Consider the following 16,248-nt stretch of genomic DNA (forward strand, 5'->3'; position numbering starts at 1 on the left):
TGCGTGCGTGCGAAAAAAAGAGAGAGCGACAGGCAAAGGTGCAGAGAAGGAGAAGAGCCTCCTTTTGACTGGGGCGAATTCTGGAAGGCGAATCCTCATACGACTGTTTACAAAGGCCATGTTTCGTCCGTCGATGCTCGCAAGCTCACGATCCGCTTGAAACGAACACCATATCATATACAAGGATTTTCAATGCATGACAGTACTTTTCACCAGCCTCCGTGAATTTTTATTGACCTTTCCGATCATGGTGCGTGTGATGGCTCGCTGACCCCGAATATCATCATCCCTGACTTTATGTCACGAATGAGATGCTGACGGGGGTAGTTCAACGTGTCACATGCTTGCACACGGCGCGGTTCCCGTTCAAACCGGCAAAGTTGATCACGTTGGACGAAGCGCGGACAAAAGGATATTACTGTTCTAATTGAAAACTTGGCTGGGAAGTGCGGTGATAAGCTAGTGAGAGAATTAGGTTCAGGAATGGCCGTTGATCCCGGCCGGATAAACCCTTACTCACATAAGATGAGTTACAAAGTGAGCAGAAATCCAACTCTACTCACGATAATTAATATTGACGACATAACCATAAGGTACGCTCCTCGTAAAATTTAAATGCTACTGACCGTCTGTCTTCCCGTCTAGGCATCACTACATGTCAGGACTACTCGATGTAGCATATAAGAAGCATGTTGTGAGAAGGCGCGCGACGCCGGCGCCAATAAAAATGATGCGATTGCACTCGGACAAAGTGTCGGTAGTCGCATTCTTCAAAGATGGTCGACGGGTCGTCACTGGTTCATGGGACTATACCCTGCGAATTTGTGACATAGAGAAAGGAACAGTGGAAGGAGGGCGATTTGTGGGACATAGTAACAAGGTGTTTTCAGTTGCGGTATCGCCAGACGACAGGCGAATTGCGAGCGGTGGAAAAGATAACAGCATTATCATCTGGGACGTCGAGAGCAAGCAGATGCGATTCGATCCACTGATGAAGCATACAAAATGGGTGTCCTCTGTATGCTTCTCCCCCGATGGCAAGAGGCTCGCGAGCGGGTCATACGATTCGACAGTGATTATATGGGATGCAGAGACTGGCGCCGTCCTCTCAACACTCCAGGGTCATCTGGGTGGAGTGTCGAGCGTCGCATTCAACCCAGATGGTCTAAAATTAGCATGCGGATCATTGCGGAGCATCCGGATTTGGTGCACAGACAGCGCCGAACTCGTTTTCAAGATCAACGCTCATGAGAATTGGGTTCTCAGCGTTGTGTGGTCACCTGATGGCCAGCAACTCGTCTCTGCATCATACGACAAAACAGTCAAGTTCTGGGACTCCTCGAACGGATACCAGTTCGGAAAAACTTGTACTAGTCACACTTCCGACATCAACTCGCTCGCCATCTCTTCTGATGGATCCTTCATTGCGACTGCCTCGGACGACAGGACTGTGCACCATTGGAGCACAATGTCACACGAGAAGATAGGACAACCACTGAAGCACACCGTAGATGTTACATGCGTCGCCATTTCTCCCAATGCAGAATTGGTCGTGGTCGGAGATCTTCATGGTGATGTTCAACTCTGGTCAATCAAGGACACACTCTCGGCAGCAGTCCAGCTGTATTCCTCATCAGACTCTTACTTTGTACACCGCTGTAAAGTGAAGTTGGGACAAAACCTCTATCCAGAGGCCCTTTCGGATGCCCAAAAGGTGCAAACAATATCTGATATTGTTTTGACAATTGTAGTGATGCTAGATTCTACCGATTCTTAGGTTATTGAACTCAACCCATCGTCTTACCTTGGGTACAAACTGAAACACGCAGTTCTTCATGAAGCACATCGCTATGATGACGCAATCGAGTCCTTCAAAATCATGCTGTCCAAGTTGGATGATGCACCCGATGCACAGATACGACGTAGGCCTACAAGGTACCTAAAGAGCTAAGTTGAAGTTGATTTTTCTTTGCAGAGTTACGCCAGCATTATGTCAGTCCGCCTGAAGTAGAAAATGCCATTCGACAAGCCATTCATGTTCACCTGGAAAATGCCCCACTTCGTCTAATCAACACTATCACTGGGAAGCTATGTGATCGACAGTTACAGATCAATACCTTCAAGAAAAGCATGGAGTATAAGGAGATCCTGTCGTCATCAATGCTGCATACACCTCTCCAAACAGAGCCCATCAGAAAAACGGTCATGAAGTACTTCGGTTGGGTCATGTTATCACATAGGTGGGAAACCAAGGAGCTGCAGCTGCACGAAATTCTGGACAAGAGTGTGTACACGTTGTATCCAGTTGGAGCCGTAGTGAAGTTGCAGAAGTTCTGCAAAATCGCTCACCATGCGGGTTACTATTGGGCGTGGGTCGATACATGCTGCATCGACCAGAACAATAACGTCGAGCTCCAAGAATCAGTCAACTCCATGTTCGTCTGGTATCGCAACTCAGCACTCACCATTATCTATCTATCGGATGTTTCTCCTTCGTCAAAGTCTGGCGCACTGACAAATAGTGCGTGGAACACACGAGGATGGACTGTTCAGGAGTTCCTCGCTCCTGCAATTATTCTATTCTACCAAGCAGACTGGACCCTATATCTCGACGACCGCTCACCAAACCACAAGGAATCTGTCAATATCATGCAGGAGTTGGAGTATTCAACTGGTATAAATACACAGGCGCTCGTTGCCTTCAGCCCGGGGATGAGAAACGCCCGAGAGAAACTTCAATGGGCATCATGCCGTGTTACGACATTGCAGGAAGACATTGCATACTCATTGTTTGGTATTTTCGGCATCCATCTACCTGTCATCTACGGAGAGAGGAAACAAAATGCGCTCGGACGTCTCTTGCAGGAGATTATCGCTCACTCGGGAGATATCACAGCCCTAGACTGGGTTGGACAGTCATCCAGCTTCAATAGCTGTCTGCCAGCTAACATTGCCTCATACAAAGCCCCGCCATGCACACTGCCATCTCTATCTGAAGACGAGATTAAAGTCTCAGTTTCCTCGCTGCGACATAATGTAGATTCGGAGTCGGCTTTGAAACTCTACAGCATCCTTGATAACCTCAGTGCTCCTCGCTTCGCCAACTGCAGACTGCAACTGCCTTGCATCACATTTCCAGTCACAAAAGTCAAACGGAGGGTCGGTACACCTTGCACTTATCATATCAAGGCAGATGGACTCCGAGACCTGGAAATCACAACGACGGACACGTTGGTTCAGTTCTGGCGTGGGAAGCCCACTTCACAGAAATTTTTGCTCGTCCGTCCTTGGAATCGTCATGATCTTGGGCTGCCTGACTTTGCAGACGAGATGCAGCACGCGGACGATAGGCTTGACCCTGGGTCTCCATCAGATGATCCGTTTGGCTTATCTCCTTCAGATAACGAACCGGTTGGTTCGCAGTCCCTTACGCGACAATCGAGCTTGCTCGATCGCCTCACACAGCGTTTAGGCACGCTTTGGTTAGGGCAGCAGGAATCCGGTGATTCGCGGTCTCACACCCGAGAGTTGGGGTTGGTTGTTCGCCTCGGACAGCCTTTCAGTGCACTTTTACTAGCGCAGCAGCGGGGAGGGGAGTATAAGAGGATTGCTTCGGGTTGCAATATCATCGCACAAGTCAGGGACATGACTTACGTCGATGACATGATGAATGTCAAAACGCTAGAGATATTGTAGCTGCATTTTTTATTGGAGAACAGGGATCTTTTTCATTCGTACTTCGACAGTCCCCGCTTGGAAAATCGCCTCGCGACAAGCAAGTAGGAGTCACTTAATTGGTTGAATCGTCGTTGACACCAACAGTCTTGTGAATTTTCGCACGTCTTTTCATATCCCTGGATTATTGAAAAAAAAAAGTCATATGCTTACAATCAATCATACTTTTGTTTCTCGTCATCACTACTTGCACAACTGCACAACTTGGAACGGCCACAAAGTTAAACATCCGCGCGCTGGATTAAATCGTTCAGGAAGGCCTTTGGTGACGTGCCAGGGTTGCACACTAGCAGCCTCTCGGATCTCAATATAAAGGTTGCTTCGTCGATTGCTTTATCAAATGCCATTGAGCTTTCGACAAAGCATCCTTTATATTGGATTGAAAGTCTTTGATTGATGCACCCTTGGTCATTGACTGTACAATTCTTTTTCTTTCTTCTCGTGCACGTATTAAACTAGATCTGTTTCGATGGATGGCATGATGTTGCTTAGAACACTACCTCAGCACTACTAGATATGCCAGCTATCAGACAGGTCCAGGACGCGACCCCAAGCATGCAGCTAACACTTCCTGGCAACTCGCAAGCGGGGTCAGTTCAATCACCTGTAGGATAGGCCACACTTCCTGTTCATTCGTGATCTGAAATGCACATTCATAGGCAACGACGCAGACTTCTAATACCACGTCTACGTCATGCTCAGCAGCTCTCCTGGCCAATCTCAGATCCCGAGAAGGTGGAACTATCAAAAAACTGCAGCCTAAGCGCCGACTCAAGCCTGAGGGACCTTCAATACCCGAGCACATAAAGAACCGCGACCTGCAATGGTTCAAAGCACAACTTGAAAAGAAAGCAGCTGCTTGTGATCCGAAGATTTCGAGTCCTATGGTGGATCTAACTGCTCAACCTGGTACGCCTGTATTATTGAATAATGTAGCAGGAACCCCTGTCGCAGAGAAATCGAAGCCGTTTGGCATGCCAGGGGGGATGTATCCGAGACCGCCACCCAGTGGAATGATGACAACCAACCAACCTACAGCTACAGGAATCATTCATCATTCGAGTACTCTTGTCTGGGCCCCAGCTTCTGTAGACGTCAAGCAGCCTAACGAAGGAAAAGGCGAATGTCATTCATATCAAGTTACTGCTCCGCAGGCCAACTTCCCAAGATTTGGAGGGGACATGGCTGTGATGGTATATCGGCAAGGACTTAAATCAGCTCTTGGGACCCTTACCATCACTTTCAACTTCGAATATTCACATTATTACCACATAGCCCGTTGGGTGACGTCGAAGCGTAGTCCTCAGTCCTCGCTAACCTCGTATGTGTCAATTTTCTCTTGTCCGTAGCAAATTTAGCGGTTCACAGAGATTTGGAAGAAAGCGTCTGTATATCGCTCGCTTGCTATCATCTCCCAAGTCTCCCATCCAATCCACTAAAAGGTGACGAATCTGCGTCACGCTTTGAGATACTGAAGTACTCGCAATGTTCGTGGCCCACATCTGGGGACCTCTCACTAAAGACGAAGCGGGACGGGAAGGATATTTTCATTCCGCTAGCTCCACCAATTTTCGTGAGTATCAGTATGCATACTAAATTGCAATGACATTGAAAGTTTCGTTTTGACAGGTTACTCCAGACAATTGCGTCGATATCTCTGCTTTTATCAGAAATGGAGAAAATTCATTCTCAATGGTCCAACAGAAGGACATGTCAAATTATTTGTTTGTATTCCACGCCCACCATCCTACGCCGGAGCAACTTAGTTATCTCGCTTCGTGCAGTCGTGTGCGCGAGGAGTGGACGAAGAGCATAAGTGACCTTTGCAAGTTTGAGCCGAAGGAATCGCTATGGGGGGAATGATTGTTTTCAGAAGTTGTGACTTGCGTCCGTAAAGTACGGATCACAAATCTCAACCGCAATGCCGCGGTACGAACGTAACCGTGACTGTAGTAGACCAATAATTAGTATTTTCGTAATGAGAGGGAGGATATGTCGTACTTGTATACTGTAGAGATGCTATACCAACATCGATATTGATGTATTAATCAAACCGGGATATAGCATTATGTTTTTTCCGTTAGCCAGCAGCTTAGCAGCTTACCTTCGAGCTGTTTATTCGTCACCAGTGGCAAATTTACCAACATTGTTGCTACTTGCATCGATACACATTGCACAAGAGACTGTAAGCTCACTTTTCAGCAAGGTAAGAACTCCAAACTGAAAGACCAGGCCATGTAATAAGTCACTGAATCAAAAGTTTGCACCGTCAACTCAAAATTTAAAGACAGAGGGATTCCGAACATCATCGCATCGCTTTCAAACTAAGGAAAACTAATGCAAGGAGAAACATCAGTGTGGGTATCATTCCAAACGACCTCTTAGCCAACTCAAAAGGCCCCTCGTCCCTTCCCTTTCCCAAACCCTCCTCTGGGGTATACGGAACCTACCAAGCATGTAAACATCACCATACAATCAACACACGCCAAACCACTCACAAGTTACCATCCACCAAGAAGACATCCAGAGGCAAAAGACCAAGTTCTGCAGGAAGCTTGGAAATCTCGTTATCTCTGAGATCTAGTTCCTCTAGTTTCCAATCTGGCACCGAACGGTTACCTCTGAACAGATCTGCGATACCCTGGAAAGCATCAAGTCCATCGATTCGATTACCACGAAGTCTGAGATGCCTGAGGCCCTTACGACCGATGGAGTTATCAGCCAGGATGAGGGAAGACAGGGCATCCTGCTGCAGGGAAGCTGACGTAAGAGCGTTATAAGATAGATCTAACGTCCGAAGACTCGGGAAAACGCGCGTCAATAAAGGTAGAAGTGTATCGTTCGAGCGCGGAGAAGTGTTGGTCCCCGTGTCAGCTTGACGTGTCACAGGGACCTGATCGCCGAATCCACACCCATCCAGAACAAGTTCCTCCAGGTTTGGAAGTAAAACCTCGCCAGTGGTTGGGAGAGAAACACAAACATCAAATTTGCGGTTGCTTAACACGAGAATCTTGAGCGTCTGTGCGAACGACTGAGCCGATACAGCAACGAGGGGAAGTGTCGGTGTAGGCAAAGCAAAATCCGTTTTACCTTGAGAGGACGGTAGACTTGAGAATGGAGTTGCTAAAGAGAAGGATCGAGCATGATTCTTTGTCGGAGCTGAGAGCGGTGGTAAAGTGAGTGTTTGAGTGGTAGCATGGTAGTATTGAGGATTCGTTAAACTGGCGGTCGGTGATGGTTGCGAGGTGTTAGCAAGTGTGGGCGGGTGTCCGTGTCCGATGAGGGAACTAGGCTTCGGAGGTGACACAATATCAGCTGCAGACGTTGCTGCCGCCGCTCTTGCCCGCCGACGTCCACCCTCCGTTAACAAACCTTGTTCTGCCTCGATCTCCCAAGCCTCCTTGACGACATCTATATTATTTTGGCCTACATCTGTTTTGCTGGGGCTACCAGCGCTTTCCGTGCTTGTCCCACTTTTAGACACACGGCTCTTCACCCTTCTCTCCGCTTCTATCTCCCAAGGTTCCCGAACAACCTTTTTGCCGACAGACACCCTCAGAGTGCCTTCGGGAGGTTCCTCAGTAGTAAAATCGTACGTTATGTCCTGCTTCAGCCCAGATAACGCAGATTGCAAGCCTTCCATCGTAGCCCGAGTTTCACCCATATCAAGGATCTGCAATCTAGGGAAACATTGACTTTCCGAAGTGGATAAGTTACTGGGGAAGGCATCATCGCCGATGTCGGCGGTTTCACAACGGAGTTCCTTGAGATGTTTTAAGTGACTGAAGGCTCGGATAAATGCAGGTGTCGAATTAGAGTCTCCCAAATCTAGGGGATTCGCGGCAAAGTCAGCTTTTGTTATCAACGGAGGCAGATTGGCGTGGTCTATGGTAGAAGCGGTGAGTTTATTGTGAGACACGTCTAGGACAGAAAGGCGTGGCAGTGGCGACGAGGCTCTCGTGATGACAGGACCAAAGAATCCTCCGGAACTGAAGGTATCGTGTTGCGCTTTGCGTGAGGTAGACTTTGAGAACGGCGCACCAAAGGAGAGCTCGCTGAGGGCGTTATGGGACAGTTTCATGACCGTGAGATTTGGTAAGGCGAAGATATTCGAGGGTACTGCTGTGAGGGAATTATGAGAAAGATCTAGGGTAGTTAAGGCCGTAAGGTCGGCAAAGGTATCAGGTAGGACAACAATCCTGTTTTGATGCAACTTGCAACGGACCACATGTAAATACCATTTATCACGGGAGGACGTGGTCAACACTTACATCAATGGTCTTCAATGATCCAAAGAGAGAGATTTCGTGCTGTATTTCGACAATATCGTTATTCCATGCTTTGAGGACATGCAAGTCTTGGGCTTCAAACCACGCTGGACCTTCTCGTTGGCCAGCCTGCCTAGATGAACATGAAATATCCGTGGAAGACGATATGGGTGGCTCTGAAGCTACAGACTTCAACGGGTCAGGAGTTACTCCCAAATGAATCTCGAACAAGGCAGAAGGAATGCATGGTAGAGATCGAGAGGACAAATTGATGGCACCTGCAACAGTAACCTTGTCTGATCAACGGCACGCATCTGACACGAATCACATCCACTCACCTGTGCTACGAGCACGTTCGATAGTCTCTTTCACAGACCACCTCCCCAATTCGAGTGTTTCTTCCTCGTTCTTCTTCCCTACCATCGGATTTGCATCTTCAATATTCTCAAAATCATCGAAGCCTGCGCTATTGCCAAGGCCCGAAGAAGCAGACATGGCTTTTCTAGCTTCGGCTCGCTTCAGAGCGACAGCTTCCTTGATGCTTAATGGCGTTTTGGGAACAGGTGGCTCATTTTCGATGGGTGGTGGCCTACGGATAGCCTTAGACGGAGATTTTGGGACCGACTTAGTCCTCACACGAGGGGAAGATACACTGGCGGCAGGCTTGGATGGTGACGGAGCTCGTGAGCGAGCAGGAGGCACAAGGGTCGTCTTCACGGTTGGGCGTGAAGATGGTTGAGGAATGCGAGACATTTTGTATACTATGAGCTAGAGCTATATTGGGAGAGTTGACTTGAGAAGGGCAAAAGTTCAACCTTGATTTTTGGAGTTGGTCTTCGGAACGGTGACTTTGTAGTCCGAGTCACACAAATTAACCGACTTTTCTTATGTACGAAGACGTAGCCGTGAGTGTAAATATTGGGCTCGAAAATGATATTCAAGTGACAAGGGTGAATGCACGTCTTCCTGAAGCAAAGTACACAATAAAAGATCCTACGTGCCATCCGATGACAATGGCCCTTCAGAATCGCCATTTGCATCATCATCGTATATCCTGATATTTTGAATGTCTTCTTCAACTCTTGTAACGTCTTCCGAGTCGCCTTGCTCCCGACGGTATACCGATAGATCCCAGTCTTCGGCTTCGTCTTCGTCGTCTTCGAACCATTCTGGATTGTATTGGAACTAAAGTTTCCTCGAGTGAATAGGGGATGGCCGCATACTGTTTCATTCCTACGCACCAGATCTCGCCCACTCATGCCCGAGTTCTTTCCAGCTGCATGTTGCGTTTCTTTTGCTTTCCGTGATGCTTCTGTCTCGGCTTCTTTCTTGTCCATCCTAGTTTTCTTCCATATTGCGAAAGTCTCTGGAGTGACTGGAGTTAAATTTGACCCTAGTTTGTGACGCTGTGATTTCGCAACATGAGATCCTTGCGGAATTGCATTACTACTTGATCACACTCGCCTGAATTTCAAGGAAGTCTTCCAGACTGATGACGTTGGCTTTCGCTGCCTCCTCAGCGGCCTTGCGCTCCGATCTAAGTACAAACCCAGGAGGTAAGGCATGCCTATACTGGCACTTTTCGTTTCCATTGGGACATTCCCAGAACCATCCAAACCTTGAAAGAATATGATTAAGTCAGTCAAACTGCAGAGTTCAAAATTTCCGTACTTTTGAGTCTCGATGGCTTCGATAAAAAATTTGCACACGATCTATACGTACGTTGAGTAGAGGTCCGAGCGGTGATGCATCCCGACCCACGTCTGTTGTTGTTCTAGGATTTCCGTGCTTTGATAGGACTACATTCCGTAGTTTCTCTTCGTCCCAGTTCTCCATAGTATCTGATGAAAGACACAATGAGAGATTCGGCCAGCTGACTCGTGAACACCGCACCTTTCGTCTTGTCTTCCCTGCTATCTTCATACAGATTCTTCTTCTCAACCTTGCGGCCAACATTGAGGTCATGGCTGAATTTGCACTTGTTGCCCTTCTCACAGTTTCCGGCTTTGTAGAAAGCGCAAAGCACCGTTTTGGGATCGACTCCGAAAGGTACCTTCTGCGTCTGAACAGGCTTGAACATAGCAGCTTCCTCTTTCCTGCGCTTCTCCTCCTCGAGTTTCGCTTTCTCACGCAGTTCCTTCTCTTTCTCCTTTGCAATTGCTTCTCTAGACTTTCCAGTCATAGCTTGCTGCTGCTGCAGAATCTGCACCTGCTTCTGGACCTTGGCAGATTTATTTTTCTGAACACAAGGGTAAATACGTAGACAAGAAGTGTATGACTGTGCTCACATTCTTCATACCAAAGGTCTTCGTGGAGTAACTAATCGATCAGTTCTTTCCTGAGATGTAGCTGCATGATGATCTACCTTGTCATCCTTGACCTTCGAACCCGAAGGTACGTTCTGCTTCTTTGGAGGCATAATTTGGGTAGCAGGTATAAAGACTGTATAAAAGGTCGATGATAGTGCTGTCTATAGCACTCCACGGAGGTTTGTCACTTGCAGAGATCGTGCGCACTTAGAAGATGTAATTGGTAGTAGTGAATTCTCAGGCTTCAGCGCTCTATTGCTGACAAATTTTACAAAAATACTTCTCAAGTTGGTCCATTGCAACCCTGTCGACCGGCGACGGCGTCAGCTCAAATCACTAATGAGGACCGCACTATATCGCCCACACAAATCCGTTTGTTATGCGTTACTACTTTTAAATTGACCGTGAAGACCGCAGAAGCAGACCGCGCCAAAATCCAGATGAGATATCAGATCAAGATGATTGCAGGGAAATTCAGAGCACTACCTTGCGAACCAGGTTCTGCCGCCTATTTAGGGAGTCTATAGAGGGGACAGACAGGGCACGGTTGGCTGAGAGTCTTGGTGAACTTGAAATACCACTCGTGCCCGCGAATTAAGCTCCAAAAGGACTGGATCGGGCTATCGATGGCTTGCCTCATAGACGGGCTGGTCACCAGTCTATGGACCGACGACGGTATCACATCAGCGGGTATTACACTCATGTTACATGCACATACTGCAGCCTGTAAAAACGAGGCTGCGGTATTTCTCTACAGCGCTCACTTAATGCTGACCGGTCGCTCTAGTAATCCCATTCGGACGACTGTCGGATGAGTTTCATCCTTCATAACCTTGTATGCTGCATATGCGTACTCATCATCATGATCAAATGCAGATTTTCGCCACTGAACTCTGTGGGTGGGCATGGATAGATTATTGCTGTCTTCGGCTGGTCTGGGAGGAAGTGCTACGCGGGATGTTGGACACTGGAAATACTCCGAATTGCTGGCGCTGGTAAAAAGCATAACGGTGTATCAAACAGGACTACGAAGGTCAAAAGTGATTGATTTGGACCGGTGACAAGACACGATCTACAGCAATAAGAAACTCGCCAGTGGCATTATCGGTGTGAGCAAAATTCTTTAAATTCGCCATCGCAATAATAAGATCGGGTGTCCAGAACGATTGAGCTCTAACGACAGTAAACACTAAGCATAGAGCTGATGGGACATGAATATATATTGTTCAATTCGACTATGAGAAATGGACTTATTATTTGAATTTTAGATTCCTCGGTTGTTCCATGGGACCAGTGAATTGTTTATTCGCAGAGATCAAGACCCAACCTAGGGTGCTCCCCACGGTGATACTGCCTTTCTGTATAAGCAGGCAGACCTATTATTTCTGTCTACACTTGAATTTGATGCAAAATGAAGACGAGAAGAAACCCTGGAATGACTGAAAGCTGTTACTCCAACAGGGCATGCCAACGCATAGTCTATGATATGACATACCTTAGATACAAAGAAGCGAAGTGATTGAGGGAAATTGATATCTTCGACTTTGGCAAGTATGACATAAATTGAAATATTCCTGCGTCTGAGGAACCAACGACCGCTCGTGCACACGGTGGTAGAGGACGAACGGGTATTGGGGTATTGATGAACTAGCGCTGCAAAGAGATGATGAGTATCTTAAATAACTTTGTAAGGTGCTCATGCGAAAAAGGGAAATTTACGTTCATAATATTGAGCTTGTTCATTTCCGAAGCGTCTTTTTTCACACTTGTATTTCGTCTTGTTCTCCAAGATTTTTGTCCCAAGACCCTCCCCAACGATGCCCCGTGACGACGACGTGTCCCAGACGACATGGAATCTATTTCTCTGTCAACACAAGTTGGCGAGGAGGACTCACTTGAACAATGTTCCCCCACAAAGTGACGTATTTGTTCACATTAACGGAGGTATGACATTTACTTCGTTCTTCTCCGTGTTGAAAGGGCTACGTTGAATATGACATGGGTGATTCAACCACACAGCTTCCTACTTGACCTGACATCGACAAAAAGGAAAGTTTTTTGAACCTCGGTGGATCACGTGGTGGGCCACAGAGGATCCGGGCCGTATTTGGAGTACCAGTAAGCTGATGAAGTTCTCAACCTCACACGCAGGATCTTCAAGTTGCCATTATTATAAAGGCTAGCACTCCTAGTCATGGCTCTCACTTCGTCGTTGCTGGCGTCGACCACTCCAAGTGTCATCGCACCGGCAGACGTGACAATCGGCCATGTGTAAGTTTCTATCCTTCATGGTTGCTCCTTACTGAATCGCTCTGCAGACAACTTCGAGATTTAATCATATGTCCACGCGAGGCAGGCGTAGTCAATTACATTCATAACAAATCGATTATTGAGCATGACCTTCATGCTCCAGACTTGGTGCGTATTCGTTTATCCTTTGTAAGGGTCGCAAGGACGATTCTCATTTATGGCTCCTAGGCACCCAGGCTCGTAGCCGCTCTCACATTTACCCCAAACACACTTTCCTCGTTCAATCTTTCTGATTCTCCACACACACTCCTCGCAGCAGGTGGTCAGGATACCGAGATTCACCTCTCACTTCACAGTCCATCGCGTAACCGTGCGGTCTGGCAGTTCTCCCGCAAGCTCACTGGAAGCATCAACAATTCCGTCCTCCTTTCACGCGCATTCTACAGTTCTAATGAACCGCGGCTTGTTGTGAGTAATAATGACTCGACAGTTCGCCTCTACGACGTACCCCTCCGAGTCCGTGGGGCACAGGAACTTAGGTGTTGTGGAATCCTCAAACTCAAAGAGCCTGTGAATCATTGTACGTTATTATCTCACGTGTGAGGAAATAATCTAATCCTGTGAATATATACAGCCTCTATCTCACCCGACGGCCGTACCTTACTTTCAGTTGGAGACTCTCCTCGGATCTACCTTCACTCTCTTTCAGGCGGCGCTCAGCTTACCTTCAATCGCGTCACAACATTACAGATCCCGCCCGCCATCTCCATCCATCCCAACTCTCTCGTAGCATCCTTTAGCACCGCATGGAGCGCTGACGGGCTCAAGTTCGCCGTTGCTTGTCAAGAAGGAGTTGTCGCAATCTGGGACGTGCGGAGCACAAAACCGCTAAAGGTGCTGCATACGGGTCGTGAGAGGGGCGGTGGTGACAGCGAGTGGATGAGTGATGATCCATGGGATTGGGCACGTACTGGCGGAACTTCACGTGCGCCAGGATGGGGCGCACGGAGCGTCAAATTTGGGTGTGGCGGAGTTGGTGCGCGGGCAGGACACGAGATAATGACGTATACCGAGGTGTGCAGGGTTCGGAGTATCATCGTTTTATACTCAAGCTGATCATGATAATCTATACAGCACACCAATCTCTTACACGTCCTCGATGCTCGAACATTCGAAACTGAAGAAATCATCCGCATTCCCAACATCTCTTGCAGAAAAACACCTCCTGCTCATACACCCGCCCATTCCTCACTTAGACATTCAGGAGCGCGACTGAGTGCACGTGTCCTACCTCAACACGGTGCACTGCCCCGGACAGCATCATGGACAAGCGTACCGCCCTCGAGGATGTCAGATCGAACAAGTGGCAGTGATGAAGGCGATACGATGGACCTCGATGAGTTTGAGGTGGACTGCTTGTCGCGTGGGGGCTCGCCACCTCCAATGAACTTGCACCGCCCGCAAAGCCCATATCGGCCCATCAGCCCATCGCCTCTTTCTTCCCAAACATACCGTCCCGCAAGTCCGCCGTATCGCCCTGCAAGCCCGACGTATCGTTCCATGACACCCATCTTCCACCCCTACTGGCGCACTTCGCGACGAACGTATGAGGAGGAAGGAGAACTTGACCGTCCAGGGACTGTGGCAGAACATGAAGATGTGGATATTGCAGGAACGTGCTTCGACCCAACAGGAGGTTTCCTGTATGTAGCGACGACGACTGGTGTTGCTGAGTGGGCCGTACGCGGTTCAGCAAAACGTTGGTGGGGGAGTGGCCAGTGGGCTTAAGGGCCCGTTTATGCTTCCCACCACGTGTTTCAACGCACATGTATGACTTCTGACGATTTCGGGACGTGCTACGAATACTTTTCTGCGGGGTTGGTCTTGTGTTCATGCGGTTGGATCTACTACTCCGTTTTGGTTTCTTACTGGTCACATTGCTGTCTTCCTATCCCTTCCTTGCTATCATCTTTTCATGCGCACTTACTCACATCGCACATCGTGCTTTCTCGTGTCTGATCGTGCTCAACTCATGTACTGTAATAGTTGCATTTCTATATTCCGTTTCTGATGTTTGTATACGTACACACACACGAACTTGATACCAACCACGCTAGTGAATTTATGATGTATCCATTCCTATTGTGCACCTCTCTTTCGTTGTATTGTTGGGGCTATCCTGTGGTAGAATTTCTGCCAAGCATTCGAGGCCTTGTCCTGGAAGGGGATGTGGCATAGCCATGCTTTGGCCAACCTCAACTGACTCGGATCATACACTCAATCGAAATCCCATTATTATTATCGACGCACTCTCAGGATCTTTCATTCCATGAGAGTATTCACAGGTCAATGATACTGTATTTGATTGGTCCCATCCAATATTCTCCCAGATTGCCAGTGCTTTAATTGGCTGTCCAGCGTGGCCGCGGCGCGCGCTCAACGGGCCAACCCGCGGTAAGCAAGGTCCGATCTTTTGGCCTGATGTACAGTAAAACACAGTCATGACAACCTTTTGCGGGGAATGGAGTTAGAGGTGGGCGATCCTCAAGGACTCTGGTGATCCCGCAGTTACAGAACACATTTTGAACGGATCAAACTCCGAACGGTGAAGCGCTGACTGAGGAGGTTTTGACTCGCATCTTATCACACTAGTACTATCGATTGGCTGGATCACAGTCTTTTGATTTAGCAGTCGAATTATTCCAACATGCGGGTGTCCGTAGTACGTCACATTATCTCCATTGATCAACATGAAATAAACAGATATAGTCAGTTCGAAGATATCTAGAGGCTCCCTCGGACTGCTCCACAGTAGCATAATGGATGTACGACATATACGTAGCAACCATATCAATCTCCCGCCACCTTGAGTTCTCCGTTTCGTTTGCCAAGGACGACTAGCGGACCAAAGATAGGTAGGACGTACTTCTGCAACAAGCTTAGCTGGATCACTGGCGGCGTAACAATTATGTAGTGTACGCAGCTGTTTCCTCGACAACATTACGAACTGGAGCGAATTAATTTGCAAATCGTCAAAATCCCGCGGGATTTCACGTAGGTTTCCGCGTACAGTTATCATGATGGGCTCGCATGTAATTATCGTTGAACGTTGATAGCGCTAAAGATCTCCCGACCGTGATGAGTCTGGACCCAGAATATTGAGATACACGAGCGAACAATCTATAGGCAAACGATGAACGGCAAATTTCCAGTTTCTGCCGGAAGGTCGAACTGGAGCTCCTCGGCCGACCGTGATGATCTGCGCTTGGGGCGTCCTGACCTGCGGCCGATCCGGCTGGATCTTGAAAATATTTCGTCGTCGCTTCGTACCGCCTCCATTATTCGAGAACGCCCTGTAAGATTGGATCCACAGAGTTCATCAACTCCAAGCAATCCAATTGACGCAAAAGGTCAACTAATTTCCGTCGTATAACACTATAACTGAGGGCGGTACATGGAAGGATTATTTTAACCCATGGACAAATTGTTGACACATACCACCACGTGTAACCTTCTTAGAGTTAAGAAGTTGTAGAAATTCGACAATTGGCAGGATCGATGGGGTAGCGACGGCGATGGCTATGATGTGCATATGTGGCTGAACTATATCCCAAGGCTGAGCACTCCACACTGCGACCCTACTATGTAGGGAGCCTGAAGCTTGAAGGCTGATTGTCATTAAGAAC

General features: G+C 47.9%; 5 protein-coding genes across 5 annotated transcripts; 3 read left to right on the forward strand and 2 right to left on the reverse strand.

Annotated features, from left to right (window-relative positions):
* Positions 1 to 655: 655 nt before the first annotated feature.
* Positions 656 to 3,696, forward strand: EDB93DRAFT_1249988 (WD40-repeat-containing domain protein; the record flags this gene model as incomplete). The annotated part of the gene is made up of 3 exons (XM_041452934.1): positions 656 to 1,714; positions 1,778 to 1,922; positions 1,976 to 3,696. The coding sequence occupies 3 exons, from the start codon at positions 656 to 658 to the stop codon at positions 3,694 to 3,696; spliced, it is 2,925 nt and encodes a 974-aa protein (XP_041308118.1).
* Positions 3,697 to 3,915: 219 nt separating this feature from the next.
* Positions 3,916 to 5,755, forward strand: EDB93DRAFT_1143333 (uncharacterized protein). Its single transcript, XM_041449392.1, has 4 exons — positions 3,916 to 4,341; positions 4,395 to 5,056; positions 5,104 to 5,308; positions 5,365 to 5,755. Exons 1-4 carry the CDS (start codon positions 4,252 to 4,254, stop codon positions 5,596 to 5,598), a joined length of 1,191 nt encoding a protein of 396 aa, XP_041308119.1. The 5' UTR covers positions 3,916 to 4,251; the 3' UTR covers positions 5,599 to 5,755.
* Positions 5,756 to 5,895: 140 nt separating this feature from the next.
* Positions 5,896 to 8,906, reverse strand: EDB93DRAFT_1143334 (uncharacterized protein). The gene is made up of 4 exons (XM_041449393.1): positions 8,342 to 8,906; positions 8,007 to 8,281; positions 6,234 to 7,948; positions 5,896 to 6,181 (listed from the first exon to the last, which is right to left on the reverse strand). The coding sequence occupies exons 1-4, from the start codon at positions 8,754 to 8,756 to the stop codon at positions 6,100 to 6,102; spliced, it is 2,487 nt and encodes an 828-aa protein (XP_041308120.1). The 5' UTR covers positions 8,757 to 8,906; the 3' UTR covers positions 5,896 to 6,099.
* EDB93DRAFT_1143337 (uncharacterized protein) lies at positions 8,907 to 10,573 on the reverse strand. The gene is made up of 8 exons (XM_041449394.1): positions 10,369 to 10,573; positions 10,292 to 10,309; positions 9,897 to 10,242; positions 9,765 to 9,844; positions 9,675 to 9,715; positions 9,468 to 9,621; positions 9,245 to 9,409; positions 8,907 to 9,188 (listed from the first exon to the last, which is right to left on the reverse strand). The coding sequence occupies exons 1-8, from the start codon at positions 10,420 to 10,422 to the stop codon at positions 8,997 to 8,999; spliced, it is 1,050 nt and encodes a 349-aa protein (XP_041308121.1). The 5' UTR covers positions 10,423 to 10,573; the 3' UTR covers positions 8,907 to 8,996.
* Positions 10,574 to 12,335: 1,762 nt separating this feature from the next.
* Positions 12,336 to 14,783, forward strand: EDB93DRAFT_357408 (WD40-repeat-containing domain protein). The gene is made up of 5 exons (XM_041456175.1): positions 12,336 to 12,583; positions 12,631 to 12,730; positions 12,791 to 13,142; positions 13,197 to 13,636; positions 13,697 to 14,783. The coding sequence occupies exons 1-5, from the start codon at positions 12,507 to 12,509 to the stop codon at positions 14,348 to 14,350; spliced, it is 1,623 nt and encodes a 540-aa protein (XP_041308122.1). The 5' UTR covers positions 12,336 to 12,506; the 3' UTR covers positions 14,351 to 14,783.
* The last annotated feature ends 1,465 nt before the right edge of the window (positions 14,784 to 16,248 follow it).

The sequence above is a fragment of the Suillus bovinus genome, assembly GCF_016758785.1.
Source record: "Suillus bovinus strain UH-Sbo-P2 chromosome Unknown EDB93scaffold_24, whole genome shotgun sequence".
NCBI classification, from domain to species: Eukaryota; Fungi; Basidiomycota; class Agaricomycetes; order Boletales; family Suillaceae; genus Suillus; species Suillus bovinus.